The following is a 26,380-nucleotide window of genomic DNA, read 5'->3' as shown; positions in this document are numbered from 1 at the left end:
GAAGCTGCTGGTGTAGTTTGTTTATTGAAGCTACCGGCAGGTGCTACTGTAGCATTTTTAGTGTGTAGTTTTTGGTTTTGATTGATTGTTACATAAAGGTGCTGCTGGTGCTTTATGCATGGTATTCGCTCCATATAAATGAGAATTCCATTTACAGTGTTGCCTTTCCGTTTGATGCTGGTGAAGCCACCACTTTTATTTAGAATAAAGTTTGTTTGACATTCCTAACAAGTTTCTAAGCGGTGTCAAGTATCGTTACTCTTTTATTTATCAGTATCGGTCAATTTTGCTCTTCATTTCTCGTATACTTTCGTTTTATTCTAGTGGCAGGTTAATGTCAAATTGCATAACAAATCTGAGAGCATTATGTGTTCATATTTGAAGAGTTTGGTTTGCTTTTTTGCTGTTACATTCTCTGCAATTTATGTAATTGTTGGTAGACGCAGGGCTATTTGCTTTTTACAGACTTTATTCATGTAAACTTTGTTAAGCTTAATGCTCCAATTCGTATAAGCTTTTTTTAAAAAAAGTGGTTCAATCCTTCTCCGAGCTAAATAAAAATTCCAAAATATTTTCTTTGTTTTGCATTCATATTTGTTCACTTTTAGGAGAAGAATAAATGTGTTACATTTATTTTGCATATTGAATATTAAAAGTACCATTTTGATTAAAACTTTTCCTCCACTTAATTGACTTTTGCATTTCAAATTCGATTTAATAGACCTTTTCTTTTTAAAGGATTTTATAGTTTTTCTTGATAAATGATCCTACCGGTTGACTCGAGTGCAAGAGTCTTGCTACGTCAAAGGTATCTGTTCCGTCCGGTTGACCGGGACCTCTTCGTGCACGACCTCAACCGTCAGCTGGGGTCTCCTTCCCGCTGGTTGCCCGCGGATTCCTGCTAAAAAGGGGACAAAGAGGCGCCCTAGCGGCCGTGTGCACTCCGACGCTCAAGTCAGCCAGCAAGAAACACCAAAAAAACTGTCCACCCACGTATCTGAGCACCGCGTGTGGCACTCTGAAGGTGGTAAAAGAACTGTGTATATGTGTGTGTGTTGTCTCCTTCAGGCAAAAATATTCTCCAGTCACTTGTACGTAATCTTAAAGCACGGGCAAGCAACCAGAGAGTTTCTCGTAAATTTGCCAAAGGTTCCAACCCTTTTTCCAACATTCTCCGCGCTATTTAAACTACCCTAGCATTTAAAGCGCCTTAAAGCGCTTTTAATCACAAACGTAACGCACTCATTAAAGCGCTTAATTAGAAAACGTAGCGCATTTAAGACGTTTGAAACGCTCGGGAGCCATTATAGTACCTGAATGCTCGAAAGGGAAACTGTATTGAATAACTTTTAATTACCTGGCACCTGACTAAAGGGTGTTTCTATTCTGGCATGGCTGTCGTACACGTGGAGGGCCTCACGACGCCATGACCCCATCTGGGGGCGCTTCGGCCCACCTGGGGACGTTTCTACGTGTGAGTCCTCCTGCTGGGAGTGCTACTGCGCTAGGGGTGGCTTTTTGGGTGCCAACTCATGCCCCCAAGTATCTAGCCACTTACTCTGAGAGCGTATCTGCCTTCCTCTCGCACTCTGCACCCGGTTATCCTGGGCGTGACCTTCCTCTTGGGTCGTATCTGTCCCGAAGGCGTCTCTGGGGCGGCAGGGGTACTTCACGAGTCAGGCTGCCCTTCACTGGTACTATCATTATGGCCTTGAAGCCACCTTTTCCTTCTCTTTATCACTTTCCCGAGATATCGGGTCCTGAGGCTTTCGCACGGCGTCGCTCCCTCCATGGTCTTTCCTACCCATGGGTATCGGGGAACCATACCATGATTGCCTTACTTTTACACTGTTTGATCTGGCTACGCCCTGGTTGGGCGACGCCTCCACTCAGGCGACGCCTTGTCTTGGCGATGCCTCCACCCAGGCGATGCCTTGCCTTGGCGACGCCTTGTCCTATCTTGGCGACGCTTCCTCTTGGCGTCTCTACACCTGGGCGACACCTTGAGTTGACTTTGACTTTCCAGTCGTCGACTTTGACTTAGTCAACGCCCTGATACGAGACGGTACAGTATCTTCTCTCGATCAGCTTCGCACCACGTTAGCTTCTGTCCTTCAAGCCTCAATTCCTCGCTAGAACCTGAAAGAAACAGAGTGGCGCCGCTGCGGCCGATTGCGTTCCGACGCTCAAGTCAGTGACGGAATCACCAAATACTAAGAGAGAAAAGCTAAAACTCAAGGAACCGTGCAAATGTTCTCTCAGCGTACTCAAGTGTTCTCAAAAGCGTAAAGAAGTGTTCTAAACGTACCTCAGAAGTTCGTTAGAGTTCCTTATATACCTGAGCACTTTCTCTCTCCTGACGGTTACACCTCTGGACACGTGGCTCGCATCCAGCTGTACACGTGTCACCATCTAGAGCCACCTTCTACTTGAGCGTCACCTCTACTCTTCAAGCTATTCGACTAAGTTACCCATGCAAGGAGTAACTTGGTGCATAACTTCCTTGGAGCGCAATCTCTTCTAAGTGGCGAGTACGGGGTGCCACCATGCACACCTTCTCTGTGGTCTCGCCTGCCGCTATCACGATCTGCTTTACTTGCACATCGTGCATGTTCAAGTAAACTGTTCCCTTGCCTCGACCTCTAGCTAGGGAATGATCATCTGATAACTTCGTCCTTCGTACTCGTACCCCTGGAAGGCCCTAAACAAGCCTTCCTGATCCTTCGGCGATGTTCCCCTTTCGGCGGTCTCTGACCACTTGGTTGCCTAAGCTCACATACGGCGACTATGACACAATCCTGGTGACCGCCGGTTAGATATGCTAGAGACCGGAGAACACCAACTTAACGATTGGCGACTACACAAACTTCTCGATGTACTTCCCTTCTGTCAGCCAGGTGTTCCGCTCAACACGCCTGTATTATCGCTTGCTGCCACGTCATCACTTCCGACTACCTGGTAGGTACAATAAATTATTACTAGCTATAAAGAAATGTTTTTAGCCATTACTAAAATCAATAATCTCTCCCTCTCCCATGATGACCCATATATGATGAATTGTTTAACATCCCTAATTTTTACCCTTATATAATAAAATAAAAGTAAAATAAACACTATCTACTTAACATATGAATATATATAACTATCTCATAATTGTATCTAAAAATATTATCCCCCTTCATAGGGATTTTAATATATACATCAAAAGTTTTAAAAACAAACAGAGCATTCAAATTAAAATTATCACATCCTCCAGTTGCTCACTTAGGAGCTCTATTGCCTGCAATCTCATCTGCTCCAGTGTACAACACGATCATCACATATAAAGAAACAAACACAAACAAATGACAGGGTAAGCTAGATATAACAAAATTTTCTATATAATTTAAATTTCAAATTGATACACAAAATTCATAATTTCTCATACAATTTCTCAAACATTTCACATAACCATCAAGTGTCTATCACGTTCATCATCCACATACTCCTGTCAGGTTTCTACTGACTCACATACTTAGACACTTGACTCTACTTCCGGAAGACTCGTGTATTGAAATTAGCATCCGGAGACTTGCACCTGTCATACTACTGCTGTGAAACCCACAGTCACGCACATAATTATCTCAATATCTCATCATCTCATCATCTTCATATGACAGGGTAAATCCATTTGATATGCTCTTATTAGTTCTTTCAAACCTCAAACTCAGCCAACTGGACCTCCTTCGACTCTCACCAACTGAATAAATTCATCTATGTGATTCCATTATATCAGTAGAGTCAGGATCGTCTCATTCACAAGACACTCACAAATCAATACACCCTAATAACAATCTTAACATGGTATTTCCTTTCCTGAAAATACTATGTCTTGATCACACTCTAACCTCATTACATACATCATTTAACATATCAATGCACCATTCAATCACATCATATTTAAACTTTCTAAACAATCCAAATATATCTGAAACTTTGCTTAACCACATAATGAATTCCAAATATATGCTCTTTAAATCAATCATCATCTAAAATCAAAACAACCACTTCTCATCAAACATCTCATTTAAGTAATTGAATAAAATATTTAAAAAAGAACAGTTCAACTCATTTATATTATTGATCCTGCCGGTTGACCTAGCGCAAGAGCGTTGCCTCGTCACAATCTTCCTCACCAGCTTGACACCACGTGCCCTTCAAGTCCACACCACAGATAGCCTCTCTGAGAACCTGAAAATACAAGGTGGCGCCTTTGCGGCCGGTGGCGCTCCGACGCTCAAGTCAGTGACAAGAACACCCAAAAACTGAGAGAAAACTATACTCTGTAGAACCGTACTAAAGTGCACTCAACCCAAAACAATGAGCCATAATGAAAACGTCCCTCTGCAAATTCTGTTAAGTTTACCTTTATAGCTAGGTTTTTTCTCTCTCCAGGCAGTTACGCTTTGGACGCGTGGCTCGCATCCAACCCTGCACATGTCACCATCTGGGCTGGGGTAGCAGGTAGTACCAAGCCCTACACGTGTCATCATCTGGGTTGGGGTAACAGGTAGCATCCAACCCTACACGTGTCGTCATCTGGGTTGGGGTAACTTGAGCGTTATTTCTGTGTAGTAACCAGTCGTGCGGCTAAGTCTCCTATTCAAGGAGTAATCTAACACATAATACGATCTGGAACACCACCTGACAAGGCGAGTATCGGATGCAACAAAGTGCACCATCTCTGTGATATCGCTTGTCGCAAGCGACACCTTCCTTATTGTTATGCCATGCATGTTCTAGCTGAGGAAACCTTGCCACCAACGAATGTCCACTCTAGGAATCTTATCGTTGATGGGAAAGCTGTTCCCTTCAACCCACACGACCTTCACGCCCCATGTCGGCGCAACAATCATCTTACTGAACTTACACGCTTGAACTTACTCTTCTGAGCCTCCAGCAGCTTTAACTAAGTTTACTGGGAGATTCGACGATGTGCTCCTTGTGGCGATGTCAGACCACCTGATCTTCCATTATCTACTACGTCGATGACACACAACCCCGGCGACATCCGACCATGTTTACTATAGAACGCCAGTTCCACGAATCGGCGACTATGCTCACTTCTGAACTATTCATCTTTCTCTTGTCCACGTGTTCTGTTGAGCACGCCCCACATAGTCACGTGCTAGACACGTCATCACACCCGATGACCTGGTCGGTACAATTATCATTCAAACACTTTCAACAATTTATTCACCTTAAAATCAATATAAAAGATTCAAAATGAACCATTCCAGTCAATATATTTTTTTACTTTTCAAAAGAGACAATCCTGCAAGTAAATATTGGAATTGGTGACCACGTCACCTTCATATCAAGATCTTCTAACCTAGGGTTCTATTAAAAAGAATAAGACTAGCTTCCCTTACCTGTACTTTAGCCGATGCTCACAAAGAGCTCCAAATCTACCAAAAGCCTAAAGGATAGTCTAACTTGCACCACAAAGTCCTGATCACAAATCTAACTATATCACTATGACCCTGATCTAACATAGACTACTTCTGAAGATAAAAACCTCACATGCAAACTTAACTAAAAGACAACCCTAACCAAATCAAAACTAATTCAAAGGAAAATGAGCCAAAAATGAACTTACTTTATCTAAGATTTTGATCGGTCAATCTTGTAGAGTTCACTGCCAGGAGTCCAATGGCAAACTCTGATCATCAAATTGATGAGCGATCAGGTTAGAATCTTAGAGAGAAGGGAAAGGAAAGGAAAATGAAAGATGGTGGTTCTTTTAAAATGAAACCTGAATAACTAATTTTCTATTTATATAGCTTTTTCACTTTAATAATAAAATATGCAGGTGTCATTTTAATTGTATCATTTCTACTCTAAGACTGTTTTTCTCGGTCCTTACAACTTGTATGCAAGAGATGATGCCAAAAAACTTTTATTATAGTCTTCACATGACACAATGCATAGATACGTAACAAGGAGCTCTTCCTTACTATATGTGTACTCCTCATATAGAACATGATTTTGGGAGAGGAAGAAAACATAATGACAAAGTCAAGTATGTTCTAACTTTTTGCTTTGTCAAAAGTGATCCTACCGGTTGACTTAGCGCAAGAGCGTTCCCTCGTCACGATCTTCCTCACCAGCTTGACACCACGTGCCCTCCAAGTCCACTCCACAGATAACCTCTCTAAGAACCTGAAAAACACACAGTGGCGCCTCTGCGGCCGGTGGCGCTCTGACACTCAAGTCAGTGACAAGAACACCCAAAAACTAAGAGAGAATATGCTCTGTAGGACCGTACTGTAGGCACACAACCCTAACAGTATCAGCCGTAACAAAAAACGTACCTCTGCAGATTCTGTTAAGGTTACCTTTATAGCTGGGTTTCTTTTCTCTCCAGGCCGTCATGCTTTTGGACGCGTGGCTCGCGTCCAGCCCTGCACGTGTCGCCATCTGGGCTAGGACAACAGTTTGCGCCCAGCCCTACACGTGTCATCATCTGGACTGGGGCAACTCAAACGTCATTCTTTGTGTAGTAACCAGCCGCACAGCTAAGTCCTCAACTCAAGGAGCAACCCAGCACGTAATGCGCTGTGAAACACCACCCGTCAAGGCGAGTATCGGATGCAACAAAGTGCATCATCTCTGTGACATCGCTCATCGCGAGTGGCACCCTCCTTACTGCTACGCCATGCATGTTCTAGCTGGGGAAACCTTGCCACCAACAAATGTCCATTCTGGGAATCCTGTCGCTGATGAGCAAGGTGTTTCCCCCAACCCACTCGACTTTCATGCCCCAAGCTGGTGCCACCATCGTCTTACTGAACTTACACGCTTGGAATTACCCTTCTGAGCCTTCGACAGCCTTAACTAAGTTCACTGGGAGACCCGACGACGTGCTCCTTGTGGCGGTGTATAAACCACCCGATCTCCTAGCATTCTCATACGGCGACTGCGACGCAACTCTGGTGACCGCCGGTTACGCACACTAGAGATCGGAGAACGCCAACCCACCGATCGGCGACTATGCCTACTTCCGAGGCGACGTGCTCCAATCCACCGATCGACGACTATGCCTACTTCCGAGCAATTCATCTTTTCTAGCCTATGCGTTCCATTGAGCACGCGCCACTCGAGCACGTCCAAGACACGTCATCACGCCTGATGACCTGGTCGGTACAAAAAGAAAAATTTAATGAAATCTGTAAGCTAAATTTAGCTAAGGAAATATGATACTCCTTATAGGACATATATAGAGAAAAGTGGATGGTGAGTCAAACTCAAGCTCTAACTTTGAAACTTACAAACATAAAATAGATTTATGTCTAATGGTTGACATAGAAAAAATTGTATATTCTAAGTCTATGAGGTTCTACACAAGGTCATCAATTACAAAAAAAATGATGAAAATTGCAGCCGCCAAGACTCGAACCCAAGTCCTTTCAAGCCATTCATCTTTTCTAGCCTATGCGTTCCATTGAGCACGCCCCACTCGAGCACGTCCAAGACACGTCATCACGCCTGATGACCTGGTCGGTACAAAAAGAAAAATTTAATGAAATCTGTAAGCTAAATTTAGCTAAGGAAATATGATACTCCTTATAGGACATATATAGAGAAAAGTGGATGGTGAGTCAAACTCAAGCTCTAACTTTGAAACTTACAAACATAAAATAGATTTATGTCTAATGGTTGACATAGAAAAAATTGTATATTCTAAGTCTATGAGGTTCTACACAAGGTCATCAATTACAAAAAAATGATGAAAATTACAGCCGCCAAGACTAGAACCCAAGTCCTTTCAATGAAAAAGAAAGCATAAACCAGTAGACCAAACAAGTTCTTTAGTCATATTATCATTTTTATTATACTTATTATTATTAATATAATTTATACATATTAATATAATTAATAATAATAATAAAAAAATAAATTATATTCATATTATTAATATTTATTAATATTATATTCATATTATTAATATTATTCTTATTATTAATATTATTAATATTATTCATATTATTAATGTACAGTCCCGTATCCGGGCGTTGACAAAGTCAAGGTCAAACTCAACGTCGGGGGTCAAAGTCAACATAAGGCGTCGCCTAGGTGAAGAGACGCCAAGTGCCAGCGTCACCAAGGTAAGGTGTCGCCCAGGTGAAGGTGTCGCCCAAGTGAAGGCATCGTCCAGTTAAGGCGTCGCCCAACTAGGGCGTCGCCAAGGTCATATGTCACAAAAGCAAGGCAATCACAATGTCGCTCCCCGATACCCATGGGTAGGAAAGACCATGGAGGGAGCGACGCCGTGGGAAGGCCTCAAATCCCGATAATCCGGGGTAGTAATAAAGAGAAGAGAAAGGTGGCTTCAAGGCCATAGTAATAGCGCCAGTGTAGAGCAACCTGACTCGTGAAGTGCCCCTGCCGCCCCAGAGACGCCCTTGGGATAGATACGACTCATGAGGAGGGTCACGCCCAGGGTAGCCAGGCGTGGGGTACGAGAGGAAGGTAGATACGCTTTCGTAGTGAGTGACTAGATGTTGGGGGCATGAGTTAGCTCCCAAAGAGTCACCCCTAGCGCAGACACACTCCCAGGTAGGAGGACTCACACGAGGAGATACCCTCAGATGGGGTCACGGCGCTGTGAGGCCCTCCACGTGTACAACAGCCAGGTCAGATTAGAAACGCCATTTTGTTAGGTACAAGGTAATTAAGGTTATTTAATACAGTTTCCGTTTCGAGCGTTTAAGGTACTATAAATGCTCCCAAGCGATTTAAATGTCTTAAATTCGCTACGTTTTATAATTAAATGCGCTTTAAGGCGCTTTGAATGTTGGAAACGGGGTTCGAACTTTTGGCAAATTTTCCAGAAACACTCTAGTTGCTTGCTCGAGCCTTGAGGTTACGCACAAGGGACTAGGGAAAGATCTTTGCCAGAACGAGAAAATAGACACTAGACACAGTTCCTTTTTACCACCTTCAGAGTGCCATACACGGTGCTCCGATACGGAGGTGCAGAATTTTTGGTGTTTCTTGCTGGCTGACTTGAGCGTTGGAGTGCAAACAGCCGCTAGGGCGCCCTTTTGTCCTTCTTTGCAGGAATCCACAGGTAACTAGTAGGAATGAGTCCCTAGCTGACGGTTGAGGTCGCGCACAAAGACGTCCCAGGTCAACCGGACGGAACAATTAATATTATTCATATTATTAATATTATTCATATTATTAATATTATTCATATTATTAATATTATTCATATTATTAATATTTTTTTAATATTATTCATATTATTAATGTACCGATCATGTCATCGGGTGTGATGACGTGGACATGAGAAAGGTGGGGGTCAATAAGGCAATATAGTCGCCGTTTATGGAAGTGGCATTCTGTGGCATTCTGCGGCATACATAATCGGTTGTGCCTCATGACAATGATCCCATTGTGGTCATTGTTTGTTACGGCGGGAAGGATGGTTCATCGGGTGTTGGTCGATCAAGGAAGCTCGGCAGATGTGATGTTTTGGCCGACTTTCGAAAAGTTACAGTTGTCCCCTGACCAACTGAGGCCATATGGGGGCTGCTTATACGGTTTTGCCGGTGATCAAGTGGAGGTCAGGGGATACATTGAGTTAAGGACGACGTTCACAGATGGGTCGGCCTCGCACACAGAAAAGATCAGGTACCTCGTTGTGAACACTCCGTCGACATACAACATCCTGTTAGGAAGGCCAACACTCAACAGGACAGGAGGTGTGCCTTCAACAAGGCACATGAAGGTCAAGTTACCATCAATGGAAGGGGTGGTTATCACCATCCGTTCAGACTAGAAGGAGGCGAAGAAGTGTTATGAAAACAGCCTCAAGAACAAGAGATCGGTATGCCACGTAACCATAACGCCGCCCCCTGGTGTGGAGCCCGAGCAGGAAAACTAGCGAGTTGTGGATACAGCGTTGGAGGTGGCCGCCGAGGGCGATGTGATGATGGAGGATGTCGAGGCGAGATCCGAGAGCGCCGCTCGGGTGGAGGAAGAGAGAAACTGCCCAGAGATCGCCAAGGAGTCAGGTATTGCGAGAGCACTGATCGCCAGCGAGAAAATGCCTCAGCCAGTCGAGGAGTGGCTTGAGAAGAAGATCAACGGCAAGACGTTTAAACTGGGAAAAACCTTAGACGGCGAGACACAAGACCAGATCGCCAAGGTAATAAGTAGGCACCTGGACGCGTTTGCATGGTCTGCTTCAGACATGCCGGGGATTGACCCTGACTTTTTGTGTCATCGTTTAGCAATGGACCCCCAGGTCAGGCCAATCCGCCAGAGAAGGAGAAAGTTCAACGAAGAGAATAGGCAGGCGATCAAGGACGAGACGCAAAAACTCCTTGCAGCAGGCCATATCAAGGAGATCCAATATCCAGAATGGCTCGCCAACGTCATTCCAGTCAAGAAGAGCAGCGGGAAATGGCGGATGTGTGTTGACTTCACGGATCTGAATAAAGCCTGTCCAAAGGATTCTTATCCTTTGCCAACTATAGATGCCCTAGTAGACAGTGCGTCAGAGTGTAAGTTGCTCAGCTTCTTGGATGCCTTCTCAGGATACAACCAGATTAAGATGCATCCCAGAGATGAGGAAAAGACTGCTTTCATGACAGAAAGGTCGTGCTATTGCTACAAGGTGATGCCCTTCGGGCTGAAGAATGCGGCGGGGGCCACGTACCAGAGGCTAATGGACAAGGTGCTCGCCCCCATGCTCGGGAGGAATGTGCAAGCGTATGTTGACGACATGGTCGTAACATCTCTGGAAAAGAGTAGGCACGTCACTGATCTGGAAGAGTTGTTCGTCACAATAGCCAGGTACAAGCTGAAACTGAATCCTGAGAAGTGTATTTTCAGCGTGGAGGCAGGGAAATTTCTGGGATTTCTCTTGTGGGAAAGGGGAATCGAGGCAAACCCCGACAAATGTGCCGCCATTCTAGCGATGAGGAGTTCTACCACTGTAAAGGAGGTGCAACAGCTCACGGGCCAGATGGTCGCCCTGTCTCGATTCGTATCCGCCAGCGGAGAAAAGGGCCACCCGTACTTCCAATGCTTGAAGAGGAATAACAGGTTTGTCTGGACGAAGGAGTGTGAAGAAGCTTTTGTGAAGCTCAAAGAGTACTTGGCAAGCCCGCCGGTTCTGTGCAAACCTCAAGTGGCAACACCCCTCAGGTTATATTTTGCCATAACTGAGAGAGCGATAAGTGCGGTGCTCGTCCAGGATCAAGATCAAGCCCAGAAGCCCATCTATTTTGTTAGCAAGCTGTTGCAGGGCCCGGAAGTGAGATATCAGGCCTTAGAAAAAGCGGCGTTGGCGGTCGTGTTTTCGGCGAGGAGGTTGCGCCATTAGTTCCAAAGCTTTACAGTGTTGTTAATGACTGACTTACCTATCCAGAAGGTTTTGAAAAAACCAGATGTAGCTGGGAGGATGGTAAAATGGGCGGTGGAGTTGTCGGAATTCGACATCAAGTATGAGCCCCGAGGACCAATCAAGGGGCAAATCTTCGCTGACTTTGTGGTCGAGCTATCTTCTGAAGCAGTGCAGAGCGCCGGGGATTATTTTCGTTGGGTGCTCTCGGTGGATGGGTCGTCTAACCAGCTGGGTAGCGGGGCTGGGGTTATTTTGGAAGGACCCAACGACGTATTGATAGAGCAATCTCTGAGGTTTGCCTTTAAAGCCAACAATAATCAGGCGGAGTATGAGGCTTTGATCGCTGGTATTTTGTTGGCAAAGGAGATGGGAGCAAAGGTGCTGATGGCCAAGAGTGATTCGTTGTTGGTCACTGGCCAGGTAACCGGCGAGTTTCAGGCCAAAGATCCGCAGATGGCGGCTTACCTGGAGTACGTGCAAGAATTAAAGAGGTCCTTTGTCTTGTTTGAAGTGGTGCACGTGCCAAGAGAGCAGAATGCCCGAGCTGACTTGCTGGCCAAGCTCGCCAGTTCAGGCAAGAGGGGCAGGCAGAGGACCGTTATACAAGAAACTTTGAAGACACCTCGAGCGTTTGTGGCAGATCACCAGGTTCTTAAAGTATGCAGGTCAATGGAAAGGACGGCGAGGAGTCATAGGTCCTTGACTCAAGAGACTTTGAGGACGCCAAGAGTTAGGGCACATCCAGCGGGAGTGACAAATGACGCAAGTTTGCACTATCCATAAGCTAGATACATGGATAACGCCCTAGCAGCGCTACATGGCGGATGGCGTGCTCCCTATGGACCTGACAGAGGCCAGAAAGATAAAGAAGAACTCCAGCAGGTTCACCCTCATCGATGGCGAGTTGTACATGTTTGGGTTTACGCACCCTTTTCTGGTATGTGTACACGGAGAAAAGTGCGTGAGAATCATGGTTGAGCTCCACGAGGGGATCTGTGGGAGCCACATCGGGGGTCGAGCTTTGGCAACAAAAACCCTTAGTGCGGGTTACTACTGGCCCACAATGAGGGAAGATTGCAAGAAATATTCCAGCGTTGCAAGCAATGCCAGCAGCACGCCGATTGGCACAAGGTGCCTCCTGAGGAGCTAAAGTCGATTCACAGCCCCTGGCCGTTCCATACGTGGGGAATCGATATTCTGGGACCCTTTCCGTTGGCGATCAGGCAAATGAAGTATTTGGTTGTGGCAATCGAGTACTTCATAAAGTGGATTGAAGCAGAACCAGTAGCCCAGATCACCGCGCACAAGATTCAGAGTTTCGTGTGGAAGAATATTGTGTGTCGTTTTGGTGTGCCCAAGCGTTTGGTGTCAGATAATGGGACTCAATTTGCGAGTCACCTATTGAAGAAGCTGTGTGGGGATGTTGGAATACAGCAGGTGTTTGCTTCGGTGGAGCATCCACAAACGAATGGGCAAGTGGGTCAGCCAATCAGGTTTTGCTGAGAGGCTTGAAGAGGAGGTTGGAGAAGGCCAAGGGGTCTTGGGCTGAGGAAGTTCCCCGCATAGTATTAGCATATCACACCACCTAACAATCGGGAACCCACGAAACCTCGTTTAGTTTGGTGTATGGGTGTGACGCTATGATTGCAGTTGAAACCCAGGAAAGCTTGCCGAGATTCCAAAACTTCGTGGCAGAAGACTCGAATGAAGAAAGGAGGATGAACTTGGATTTGCTGGATAAGGTCAGGGAGGAAGCACGGGTAAAAGTCGAAGCAGTGAAGAGAAGAGTTGAACGCAAGTACAATTCTAGAATAAGGCCAAGGCAATTCAGAGATGGCGACCTGGTGATGAGGAAGGCCCACTAGTATGAGATGAAGAACAAATTGTCACCCAAGTGGACAGGACCGTTTAGAATAACTGAGGCACTCGGGAATGGCGCCTACCGCTTGGAGACCCTGGAAGGAGGGGCGATTCCTCGTACTTGGAACGCCACCCATCTCAAGTTTTATTATAGTTAAAGCATTGTAAGTAGCAATTAACTCGAACAGTTTAAGATGTTTCGGTCAAAACAGTTTTTCAAGGGGGCACTCTTTTTTCCCCGAGGAGGGTTTTTAACGAGGCCACCCAATAAAGAAGGTTCCAAAGTTTATCAAAGTTTCCAAGTTCATTAAGTTTGCATGATTATCGTTTTTAAGTTTTCAGAAAAGAGACCTTGTCGCCCTTGCGTGATTTAAGGCAACGGTGAATTCTGGTCGCGTGCATTCGGTATAAAGTTTTAAACCCTCATCGGAGGTGAAGGGTAAGTTTTAAGTCCTCATCGCCACCTGGCGATCGGAGGCACACGTATTAAGTTTTAAACCCTCATCGCCACAAGTATAAAGTTTTCTAAGTCCTCCTCGCCGTGAGCGAGTGTAGGCGAGAAGAGATTAAAAAGTCCTCATCGTCGTGAGCGAGTGCAGGCAAGAACAGATTACAAGACCTCTTTGCGTAAGCAAATCGAGGCAAGTTTAAAAGTCCTCAATGCATCCGAGGGAGGAGGAGATGCAACCCCTGGGCAAGTTGAGGCATCAGAAAAGTCCTCCTCGCCGTGAGCGAGCGTAGGCAAGAACAAATTACAAGACCTCTTTGCGTAAGCAAATCGAGGCAAGTTTGAAAGTCCTCAGTGCATCTGGGGGAGGAGGAGATGCAACCCCTGGGCAAGTTGAGGCATCAGAAAAGTCCTCCTCGCCGTGAGCGAGCGCAGGCAAGGACAGGTTGCAAGACCTCTTTGCGTAAGCAAATCGAGGCAAGTTTAAAAGTCCTCAATGCATCTGGGGGAGGAGGAGATGTAACCCCTGGGCAAGTTGAGGCACCAGAGAAAGTCCTTCTCATCCTCGAGTGAGCTCAGGCAAGATAAAACTGAAAGGTCAGGGGTGTTAATGATCTTAGGAATAGGAAAGCAAGGTCGGTAGAAGACACCCTTTCAAGTGTGGAGCAAAGGGTGGAAGAAGGTACAGGGTGGCGGAGGTAGGTTCGTAAAGGACACCTCGCTACCTAGATCTTTGTTCTGAAACTCAGGGAGGTAGAGAGGGACCCGAGAGGCAGCTCTACCCCTAGATGAGGGAACAGTGGTCAAGATCAAGTTGTTTCAGATTAAAGGCTCAGAGAAGGCAGAGGACGATCCGTTAAAGGCAGATCTCCTCCCAGAATGAGCAAGGTTGATAGCTCAAGGTATGAGGCAGCTCCGCAGAGGACGCCTTGGCAGTTAAGAGGAAAATGGCACCCTTGGAAGCCTATTGATGGAGATCAAGCTCAAGTGGACATGGAGGCCAATCAACAAGATCAAGAAGAGGTAGAGGAACAAATAGAAGACGCCCATGGAGGTCAAAGCCCACCTCAAAGGCTTACAAGAAGCATGTTCAAAGCTTTAGGAGCTAGGGGACAATTATTTTCTCTTTTTGTAATTTCTTTGGTTGAAGGTGCTTAGAGGGAAACATTAGAAACCTCTTTTGTTATAGCATCTTTTAGGCTTTAGTTAGGAGCTTTAGGAGGGGGGTGCGTTAGTAGATAGGTGTAGGAGTAGAATAGGAGGTGCCAAAGTGAAGGAAGAGGTCACACCTTCCTCATGCTTTGTAATTGGCGCTGGTTCTAGAAACTTTTTAGGAGGGAATTTTGAATTTGTGTAGCTTGCATTTCAGCACCTTAGGCTATAAATAGAGGTGCTCCCTTTGTAAAATTGAGATTGGAATTTAGAGTAAAGAAAATATACTCAAATTTTGAGTGAGCATTGGAGAGCTTTTGAGCCTTCTTCTCTAGTCTTATCTTGAAGGATCCATGGTGTCCTCAAGTGGCGGCAGCACACTCATCTAGGAGCAACCATCCTTCTAGTGGCGTGATCATCCAACCTTTCATCCATCTTCATGAGCATTCTTCTCTCCTTCCTTCCTTCTTTTTCAATTGTTCATGTTTAGCTTGTTGTTCTTGAATTTCTGTTCGGCAGTTTTCAATTCTGTGGAGTTTTGGTTCGGTGCCTTTGTTTCTTTGCTGTTCATTGTTGTTCTTATTCATTTTCAGCCTTTATGTTCGGTTCATTTCAGTTTTTAGCTATTTCTATTCGGTGCAATTGCTTCTTCTTTCACTTTAATCGGTTCAATTTGACTATAATTGGAACTTCCATATGAGTTTGAATTTGGTGCTAGTTTTGGTGAGTTCTTGACTTAGAACATTGATCCAATTCTAAGAAAAAGTGCCTAACAATTGTTCAACTCAAGTTGATTCCTAAGAATGTCAAGAATCATTCTCTTCTATGCTATTGGAATCACATCATGTGGTTTCAAGAGTTTAGGTGTGTTCTTGTTTAATTGTTGAGTTGTGTAGCACTTTATTTCAAGAGCTCTTTTATTTTCTTGCAATTTAAGTTTCTGTTTTAGGCTTATTTGAGTTTGCTTGCTGTTTTAATTCTTTTGCATATCATATGTTTGAGTATTTTCCTTTTTGAATCCATACAAGTTTTGTCTTAGTCTTGTTTTTCCATAATTGTCATCACTTCTAGTAGTACTTTTATTGCTTTTGATTGTTTCTTGCTTTAGTGTCATATAATTTTCTGAATTTGATATTGATCTTTTGTGCATTTTCTGTTTTAGATTGAGTTCATACTTGTATTCTAGACCTATACAAGTTCCTATACATCATTTTCCATTATGTCTTTGCTAGTTCATAATTCTGTTTTTCATTCCTATTAGGATTCCTCTGTTTCTGAAAACGTGCTTACTGTTTTTCCTTATTGCAATTGATTTACTCGCTGGAAAATTCTGAAATTCTGGATTTGTGATATTCAAAGTGTTAGAAAAGAGTAGAAAAAAGAATTACTCAAAAATTCAAAGTACACAAAAAATGATAAATAAAATAAAAAAAGTGTACAATTCTGCCGAAAAGAATACGGTAATCTGGCAGCGATTTTGAAAAATTTATCTCAATTAATTGGCTTACTGTTTTTATTTGATTCCAGTGCCATTATTGAGTTAACATCTTGAAGTTTCTGTGGTTTAAATTTCATAATCCATTTCGCTCTATATCATTCCAGTTAAATCAGTGAACATCAAGCACAGTTTGCATAAAAAAAATTTTGTCCAGTAGCTAAATTTTTGTTTTCTTCATCTACTCTACTGCTTTTCCTTAAGTATTCTTTTGTGTCCCTACTTTCTCATTGAGTTCTTTATTTTCTTGATTGTCTTTCATTCCTTACTCTTTGAGTTTGTCTTACATATAGTATTCCTTTTGCAATTACCTTTCTTTGCTTATACCTTTTCTTGTTTGTCTTTATTGTTTCATTGGTTTTGTGGTGGTTGCCTTTGAGATTGGTGTGCTTGCTTTGACATCTTCCATTTGAGGATTCCAAGACCTCAAGATCAGATTGGTACAAGAACATTAATTCTTTGAGAGTGACCTCTTTTTCTGCCTCATTTCACTTCGGCATTTTGATTGAAACACTCACTGTTTTTTGCTCATTTTATTTCTTAACTTGTTTGCTGTTTTGTGTGTTTGCTGTTTTTAATTCCAAATGGCAGGATTTTCAAGTGATGCATCCTACAAGCAGAATTCTCCTTCCAAAGCTTCCATCCTTGGTGAATTACATGAAGCACAAAGAACCATTAGACGCTTGGAAGAGAAATTGCAAAAGATGGAGGTGCAACAAGCTAGACCATCTCCTTCAATCCATGATGAGCATCATAGACCTTCAACAAGAGCCTCTTCAAATGATTTTGGCCGTGAAGATGAACATAGGAGAAGAAGAACTCCACCCCAATTCCATGGACAAAGACATCATCATCAAGGGGAAAGACATCACTACGGCAATGGCTTCTATAAAGATGCAAAGTCTAGGCTTCCTTCGGTCAAGCTTCCTTGTTTTAATGGCTCTAGTGATCCTAATGTATATTTAGATTGGGAGGCTAAGTGTGAACAAATATTTGAGATCCATGAGATCCAAGATGATCATAAACTTAAGCTAGCCACCCTAGAGTTTAGTGATTATGCCATGAAATGGTGGCATGGAATTGTAAAGGACATTATCTATCTCAAGGGTCCTCCCGTGGACTCTTGGAACTCTTTAAAGGATCATATGCGCGCTAGGTTTGTGCCCCCACATTTTAGGAAAGACCTCATGTTGAGACTCCAACGGTTTCAACAAGGCACGCTAAATGTGGATGAATATTATAAGGAGCTAGAGACGCTTGTGCTTAAAATTGAATTAGAAGAAAGTGAGGAAGCTATGATTGCTAGGTTTGTGAGTGGTCTTAGGAAGGATATTCAAGACATTGTTGAGTTACAAGAGTATTCATCATTGGGCTCTTTAGTTCATCTTGCAATGAAGGTGGAAGCCCAACTTGCTAAGAAAAACTCTTTAAAAAATGCTTCCAATGATGGATACTACTCCAAGTCTTGGAGAAACAAAAATTCTTTTTCTAAACATCCTTCCAAAGATTCTTCTTTCAAACCCAAGGAAACTAAGCCATCTACTTCTAGGCCTAAATCTCCCACTAGAACGTCTAATGCTAAATGCTTTAAATGTATGGGTTATGGTCATATAGCTGCAAATTGTCCTTCAAAACGAAGCATGTACATGCCTGAGGGCATTGTAGTTAGTGAGCATGATTCGGACTCTCCTAAGCATTCATTGCATTCTCATGCATCTAGTGAGGAAGAGAGCGAATGTCCACTTGAAGGGGACTTGTTAGTTGTGAGAAGACTTCTTGGACAAGTTTCACAACCTTTTTGTACCGTCCCGTATCCAGGCGTTGACTAAGTCAAAGTCAAAGTCAACGGCTGTGGAGTCAAAGTCAACGCAAGGCGTCGCCTAGGTGGAGAAACGCCAAGAGGAAGCGTCGCCAAGGCAAGGCGTCGCCTAGGTAAAGGCGTCGCCCAACCAGGGCGTCGCCAGATCAAACAGTGCTAAAGCAAGGCAATCACGGTGTGGTTCCCCGATACCCATGGGTAGGAAAGACCATGGAGGGAGTGACGCCGTGGGGAGGCCTCAGGTCCCGATAACCCGAGGCAGTGATAAAGAGAAATAAAAGGTGGCTTCAAGGCCATAGTAATAGTACCAATGTAGGGCAGCCTGACTCGTGAAGTGCTCCTGCCGCCCCTTAGACGCCTGTGGGACAGATACGACTCAAGAGGAAGGTCACGCCCAGGGGCACCGGGTGCAGGGTACGAGAGGAAGGCAGATACGCTCTCAAAGTAAGTGACTAGATACTTGGGGGCATGAGTTGGCACCCAAAAAGTCACCCCTAGCGCAGTAGCACTCCCAAGCAGGAGGACTCACACGCAGAAACGCCCCCAGATGGGGTCATGGTGTCGTGAGGCCCTCCACGTGTACGACAGCCATGCCAGAATAGAAACACCCCTTAGTCAGGTGCCAGGTAATTAAAAGTCATTCAATACGGTTTCCCTTTCGAGCATTCAGGTACCATAATGGCTCCCGAGCGTTTCAACGTCTTAAATGCGCTACGTTTTCTAATTAAACGCTTTAATGAGTGCGTTACGTTTGTGATTAAAAGCGCTTTAAGGCGCTTTAAATGCTTGGGTAGTTTAAATAGCGCAAAGAATGTTGGAAAAGGGGTTCGAACTTTCTGCAAATTTACCAGAGCTCTCTAGTTGCTTGCTCGTGCTTCATTAGTTACGAACAAGGGACTGGGGAATATCTTTGCCTGAGAGAGAGAACACAGATACACAGTACACAGTTATTTCTTACCACCTTCAGAGTACCATACGCGGTGCTCAGAGACGGAGGTGACCAGTTTTGGTGTTTCTTGCTAGCTGACTTGAGCGTCGGAGTGCAAACGGCCGCTAGGGCGCCTCTTTGTCCTCTTTTTTGCAGGAATCCACAGGCAATCAGTGGGAAGGAGTCCCTAGTTGACGGTTGAGGTCGCGCACGAAGACGTCCCGGTCAACCGGACGGAACATTTGGCGCCCACCGTGGGGCCGATATAAAACACCAGTCCCATCACAAGTTCGAGGAAATCTACCAAGTTACAGTAACGTTGAAGGAGGTTGGAGTGACAATGGCCCCCACCAGACGAAGCACAGCACGCGCAGCCCCAGCAGAACTATCCATGCAGCAGGTCCTGGAGATAATGAGGGGGCTGCAGCAAGACATGGCGGATTCGAAAATGGAACAGGAACGCATGCAGGCAGACCTTGACGCCTCGCATGAGCGGAACGAAGAGCTCCACCGTGTGAATGAGGAGTTGCGCCAGGGCCTGAGAAATGATCGGAGGCGGCCTGGACATGACGAGATGGAAAACCATTCCCCACCAAGGGAGTTTTCCACTCCTTTCTCGCAGGAAATCCTAAACGCAGCGATCCCGAACACGTTCGCGGGACCCAAGGTGATCTTCACCGGGATGGAGGACCCAGAGACCGGGATGGCTATGGACTGGTTCATTAGCCTCCCAGAGGGTCATATCACATCTTTCCGCCAATTGTCGCGATTGTTCAGGGAACAATACTTAGCCAACAAGGCCCCGCCGCCGGTCTCCTACGATCTGTTTGACGTGAAGCAGTATCAGGCGGAGACCCTGAAGGAGTATATCAATCGCTTCGGGGCCCAGGTCGTGAAGGTTGGTACGACAGAGGAGCCTATGATCGTGTACGCATTTGTGAAAGGCGTATGCCCCGGCCCCTTTGGAGAATCCATCATCCGAAACCGCCCTAGGACTTTCGCTGAACTACGGCGTAGGGCGGTAGAGCATATTGCTTCTGAAGGGGAGGTATGTGTGAAGTGCACCAGCATCGTGCCCTCACGCCCAAGGGGACCGGCGCGAGCCCAACCCGTCAGGGTCAATGAGACCATGATAGGAAGAAAGAAGCCGGAGGCGAGACGCCCCTACGAGGCTAGAAAGCCCCAGCCCCGGGGCCCAGCAGGAGGCGATCGCCCGACCAGAGAAAGAGCGAGGCCGGCGAGGTACAACTTCGTGGTTGAGTTGAAGGATTTAATCGCCGTGCCTAACATAGCTGAGAGGCTGAGGCGACCGGCGAAGACCGACAAGGTGTTAGGGCCCCGTAAAGACTCTTGGTGCGAATTCCACAAGCCTTTCGGGCACCACATTGACAATTGCCTGTCGTTGGGCTACTAGCTAGATGAGCTGGTGAGGACTGGGTTTTTGAAGGACTACGTCGCGGAGCCCGCGACGACTACCACCTTGTCGCCGCCGCAGGCGGATGAACCAGCACACGAGATGCCTGTGCTTGGCGAGGTCCACACTGTTGAAGATGGTTGCTGCCCCTTCAAGATTGTGTTTGATGAAGACTTATATGTAGTGTTTGATGAAGACTTGTATGTACTTTTCATGTAATTTTGCTTTGCTTTAAGTGTGTCTTAGTTAGTGCTCAGAGGTTGTCTAAGAGTAGCTTTTTGCTGGGTAACCCACCTCATAACCACTGGCCATGTGATAAGAACAAGCATAAGTTTTCTTAAACTGTTTTTCACATGTTTTACACAAAAACACGTTTACTGCATAAAAATAAATCTGTTCTTTTCTAAATAAACAGATTCATGTTTTCACTGATGCCTTGGCTAAAGTCTTGTAAAAATTAGAATTTGTGCATCAGGTATTTTGACTAAGTCTTCTTCTTTTCAAAACGACTGAGTTTTAAATAGTTAAACTTTCTCTGTTTTCGTTTTGAAAAATAAATCTGTTCATCTGTAAATGAATAGATTCTTTTTTGCCTCTGGTGCCATGTCAAGCTTAAACATTTTTCAGTTTTATCTCAGCACCAGAATGGTTGACTAAGTCTCCTCACTTAACAGATTCTCTAACTGCTTTTGAAAATAAATCAGTTTATTTTATTTTCAATCTGTTCATTTTATAACAGCTTTAACTGTTTTTCAAAATTCTGTTATAAGCTGGCTTTCTATAAAATGCAAACTTGTTTTCTGAGCTCAACAACGATTTAAACAGTTCATACATTTGCAAAAACAAGTTTTGACAGCAGAGAGTTAAGTGCTTTCAAAGGATTAGCATTTGTTCTTCAAAGATTTCAAAAATCACAAAGTGCTTGTTCTTGGTTTGGTTGCAAAAGCTTGGTGTGAGGTGCAGCTACTGTTCTAGCAATCTTGCCTACTGGTTTAAGGCAGATTTGGGTATCCTCAATCAGGTGTAGTCGTTTCACATCTCTATCTTGTAATAGTTTGGTTGAACACTCTTCTTGATAGGTGTTCTTGAAGAGTGGGTGTGTGTGTATGCTGAAATAGGTTTTTTCAGCAAGAGTACCTAAGTTCTTGTAGGTTTCAAGAACAGTGGGAATTGTACTTGATTGTACTGTGTGTTAGTGATTTCCACCTGTTGTTGGTGAAGACTGGATGTAGCTCAGGTTGAGTGAACCAGTATAATTGCTTGTGTTCATTCTCTCTCTCTCTCTGCAATTTCGTTTCTGCATAATTGATAAAACAGCAAAGAAAGAAATCTGTTCAATTGAAAATAAATCTGTTCTTTCTGGGCACTGTGCATACTGTTCTTGATATCTGAAAAAGGTGTTTGAATCTGATAAGAACATATGTAATCTGCTAAAAACCATTGAAACAGATTGACTGTGAAAGGCTGTTCAAGAAACTGCAAATGCTATTAATTGAATCTTAAACAAATTGCTTAAAGTTGAAGCTTGCTGTTCTGTGATTCATTGTTCTTAATTTCTGGAAAATTGTTTGACATCAAGAAGAACACTCATAGTCTGTTAAAAGCCACTGGAACATTTTGTTTGCAAAAGGTCACTCAATTAATTAGCATGCTATCAATTGAACCGTAATCACGTGCTTGAAATTGAAGCTTGCTGTTTTGTGTTTCACTGTTTTTCAAATCTGATATTTGTGTGTGTGCTGCTGGAAATTCTCACTGCATAATCTTGTGATTAACCTTGCTGAATTAAAAGCTTTTCAAACAAAAACAGTGCTGAAATAAATCTGTTCATTTTCACATAAATCGATTTATTTTCTGTAAAACTGGGTTAAACACTGTTTCTGCGAGAAAGTTTTAAAAGGTCAATTCACCCCCCCTCTTGAACTTTGGCACTATTAAACCCAACACACACCATTGCTGGAGGTTTTTCCGGCGGGGGACCCACCGCCTCCCAGCAGAAGAAATACGCGAGGGGGGTGAATTCGATTGAAGAGAGGCTCTCAGGGGAGCCGTGGGAGTCGGATATCGTGTTCACAAGAAGAGACCTCCGAGATGTGGTACCCCACGACAACGACCCCGTTGTCATCTCAGTCGTCACAGCCGGAAGGAAGGTGCATAGAGTGCTTGTCGACCAAGGAAGTTCGGCAAACGTCATGTTTCTATCGACCTTTAACAAGTTACGGCTGTCCCCCGATCTGTTGAGTCCCTATACGGGGTGCCTGTATGGGTTCGGGGATAACCAGGTGGAAGTCCGGGGGTACCTGGAGTTGAGGACTACGTTCACAGACGGAGAGGCCTCCCGTACCGAAAGCATCCGGTACCTGGTCGTGAACGCCAACTCCGCCTACAATATTTTGCTGGGCATACCGGCGTTAAACCGTCTGAACGCGGTGTCCTCCACACGCCACATGAAGATGAAGCTGCCGGACCTCAATGGCCAGGTGATAGTCATCAGGTCAGACCAGGAGGAGGCAAGGAAATGCTATGAAAACAGCCTGAAAACGAAGAGAGGCGTGTTCATGGTGTATGAACGTCCGCCGAGCGCGGACACGACGATGATTGAGGCGACGCCCGCCGGGTCGACGCCCGCCGGGTCGACGCCTGAAGAGGCCATAGCGGAGAGGGCGATGCCCGAAGCAGATGTGCGTATGGAGGAAGGCCCTGACGAGGTGGCGCCCGTGGAAGAGGCGGCGCCCGTCGAAGATGATAGCAGGGAGCGGCCCGCGGCTAACGTCGTAGAAAGGGAGATTGGCGGCAAGACTTTCAAGTTAGGAAGTTCGCTCAGCCCAGAAGAACAGGAAGGGGTGGCAGAAGTGATTTCGCGCCACCTGGATGCCTTCGCATGGTCCGCCTCGGATATGCCGGGCATCGACCCCGATTTCCTGTGTCACCACCTCAGCATGGACGCCACGGTCCGCCCCGTGCGTCAGAGAAGGAGAAAGTTCAATGAGGAACGACAACAGGTGGTGAAAGACGAAACGCAGAAGCTGCTGAGTGCTGGCCACATCAGGGAAATTCAATACCCTGAGTGGCTCGCCAACGTCGTCTTGGTGAAAAAGGCGAACGGAAAGTGGAGGATGTGTGTTGACTTCACGGACCTGAACAAGGCATGCCCAAAGAACTCGTATCCGCTGCCCAGCATCGACGCCTTGGTAGACAGTGCGTCCGACAGCAAGGTGCTGAGTTTCCTGGACGCCTTTTCAGGGTACAACCAAATCAAGATGCACCCAAGAGACGAGAGCAAGATTGCATTCATGACTGAGACATGCAGTTACTGCTATAAGGTGATGCCCTTCGGGCTGAAAAATGCGGGCGCCACATACCAGAGGTTAATGGACAAGGTCCTGGCGCCAATGCTTGGGAGGAATGTGTACGACTATGTAGACGACATGGTGGTGGCGTCGCAGAATAGGGTGCAGCACATGGCGGACCTGGAGGAGTTGTTCAACACAATATCCAAGTACCGCCTCAAGTTGAACCCCGAGAAGTGTGTTTTCGGGGTAGAGGCCGGTAAGTTCTTGGGTTTTCTGCTCACCGAGAGGGGGATAGAGGCGAACCCCGATAAATGTGCGGCTATTATCGCCATGCGGAGCCCGACGTCGGTAAAGGAGGTGCAACAGCTGACAGGGCGGATGGCGGCGCTCTCGAGGTTTGTTTCCGCCGGAGGAGAGAAGGGGCACCCGTATTTCCAGTGCCTCAAGAGAAACAGTCGCTTTGCATGGACTGATGAATGTGAAGCGGCTTTCATTAAGCTGAAGGAGTACCTGGCGACGCCACCGGTCCTCTGCAAACCGGTAGCGGGCGTGCCCCTCCGGTTATATTTTACTGTAACGGAGCGGGCCATCAGTTCCGTGTTGGTCCAAGAGCAGGACCAGAATTAGAAGCCCATCTATTTCGTAAGCAAGGCCTTACAGGGAGCTGAGACAAGGTACCAAGCGCTAGAGAAGGCGGCGCTGGCGGTAGTATTTTCTGCCAGGAGGCTCCGTCATTACTTCCACAGCTTTACGGTGGTGGTGATGACCAACCTCCCTATACATAAAGTGCTGCAGAAACCCGATGTGGCAGGAAGAATGGTGCGCTGGGCGGTGGAGCTGTCAGAATTCGACATCCAGTGCGAGCCTAGAGGATCCATCAAAGGACAGGTGTACGCAGATTTTATAGCGGAACTGTCGCCTGGAGGTGAGCAGGAGGTGGAGGCGAGTTCGCAGTGGCTGCTCTCGGTTGATGGCTCTTCCAACCAACAAGGGAGCGGTGCGGGAATAGTCTTGGAGGGACCCGACGGCATACTGATCGAGCAGGCCCTGCGCTTTGCTTTCAAGGCAAGCAACAATCAGGCAGAATATGAAGCCCTGATAGCGGGAATGCTCCTGGCCAAGGAGATGGGCGCATAGAACCTTTTGGTGAAGAGCGACTCCCAGCTGATTACGGGGCAGGTGTCGGGTCAGTTCCAGGCGAAGGACCCACAGATGGCGGCGTATCTGAAATACGTCCAGTTGTTGAAGGGAGCATTCAATGCTCTTGAGCTGATACATGTCCCGAGGGAGCAGAATGCCAGAGCTGACCTGCTTGCAAAGCTGGCCAGCTCAGGCAAGGGGGGTAGACAGAGGACAGTGATCCAGGAGACCCTCAAGGCTCCGCGTAGATTCGTGGAAGACAACAGGGTGGACGTCCTCCAGATTTATACGTCCAGGGGAAGACCAAGGAGTCATTGCTCTTTGACCCAGGATACACAGAGGGCGCCCCGCATCAGCACATACGCGGACGCGCCCGAAGAAGGGCAGATGCAGGTATGCGTTCTGGCCAGGGGAGATACCTGGATGACGCCCTACAAGCGATACCTGGCGGATGGGGCTCTCCCAGTGGAGCCTGAAGAAGGTAAAAAAGTCAAAAGAAATGCCGCAAGGTATACTTTGGTGGATGGGGTGCTCTTCAGGCACGGTTTCACTCACCCTATCCTAACATGTGTCAGTGGCGATGAGTGCACCAGGATAATGGCGGAACTACACGAAGGCATCTGCGGGAGCCACGTAGGGGGAAGATCCTTAGCCTCCAAGGTAATACGCGCAGTTTTCTTCTGGCCAACAGTAAAAGAGGACTGCGCACGGCACGCCCAGCGGTGTAGGCAATGTCAAAAGCACGCCGACTGGCACAAGGCGCCGCCAGAAGAGTTGCGGTCCATATACAGCCCGTGGCCTTTCCATACATGGGGAATCGACATCCTGGGCCCCTTCCCATTGGCGATCAGGCAGATGAAGTATTTGATCGTTGCCATCGAATACTTCACCAAATGGATAGAGGCAGAGCCCGTGGCACAAATCACAGCGCACAAAGTACAACATTTTGTGTGGAAGAACATTGTGTGCCGTTTTGGCGTACCTAGGCGGTTGATATCCGACAACGGAACCCAATTCGCCAGTCAACAGTTGAGAAACCTATGTGCTGAGGTAGGCATTAAACAGGTGTTTGCATCAGTTGAGCACCCCCAGACTAATGGGCAGGTAGAATCGGCAAACAGAGTTCTGCTGAGAGGGTTAAAAAGAAGGATAGAAAAAGCCAAAGGGGCGTGGGCAGAAGAGGTACCAAGGATCATATGGGCCTATCACACCACGCCCCAATCCTCTACTATGGAGACGCCCTTCAGTTTGGTTTACGGGTCGGACGCGATGATCCCGGTGGAAATACATGAGAGCTCGCCACGTTTTCAAAACTTTGTGGCGGAGGAATCCAATGAAGAGAGGCGGGTAAACCTGGATCTGCTAGACGAGGCCAGGGAAGAAGCTAGAATAAAGGCTGAAGCGACGAAGAGAAGAGTAGAGCGGCAATATAG

At 45.9% G+C, this 26,380-nt stretch overlaps 1 protein-coding gene across 1 annotated transcript; it reads left to right on the top strand.

The window, feature by feature from the left end:
- Positions 1 to 11,401: 11,401 nt before the first annotated feature.
- On the top strand, positions 11,402 to 12,181 carry LOC137825145 (uncharacterized). The gene has a single exon (XM_068630817.1). The coding sequence runs from the start codon at positions 11,402 to 11,404 to the stop codon at positions 12,179 to 12,181; it is 780 nt and encodes a 259-aa protein (XP_068486918.1).
- The last annotated feature ends 14,199 nt before the right edge of the window (positions 12,182 to 26,380 follow it).

Source organism: Phaseolus vulgaris, chromosome 8 (assembly GCF_000499845.2).
Source record: "Phaseolus vulgaris cultivar G19833 chromosome 8, P. vulgaris v2.0, whole genome shotgun sequence".
In the NCBI taxonomy this organism is placed as follows: domain Eukaryota; kingdom Viridiplantae; phylum Streptophyta; class Magnoliopsida; order Fabales; family Fabaceae; genus Phaseolus; species Phaseolus vulgaris.
The sequence above is the reverse complement of the archived record's forward strand: the minus strand, read 5'-3'. Positions and strand labels throughout refer to the sequence as shown.

Bases quoted from the DNA above. Each gene is read 5' to 3' on its own strand.
- LOC137825145 (XM_068630817.1), top strand. From the start codon at position 11,402: ATGACTGACTTACCTATCCAGAAGGTTTTGAAAAAACCAGATGTAGCT.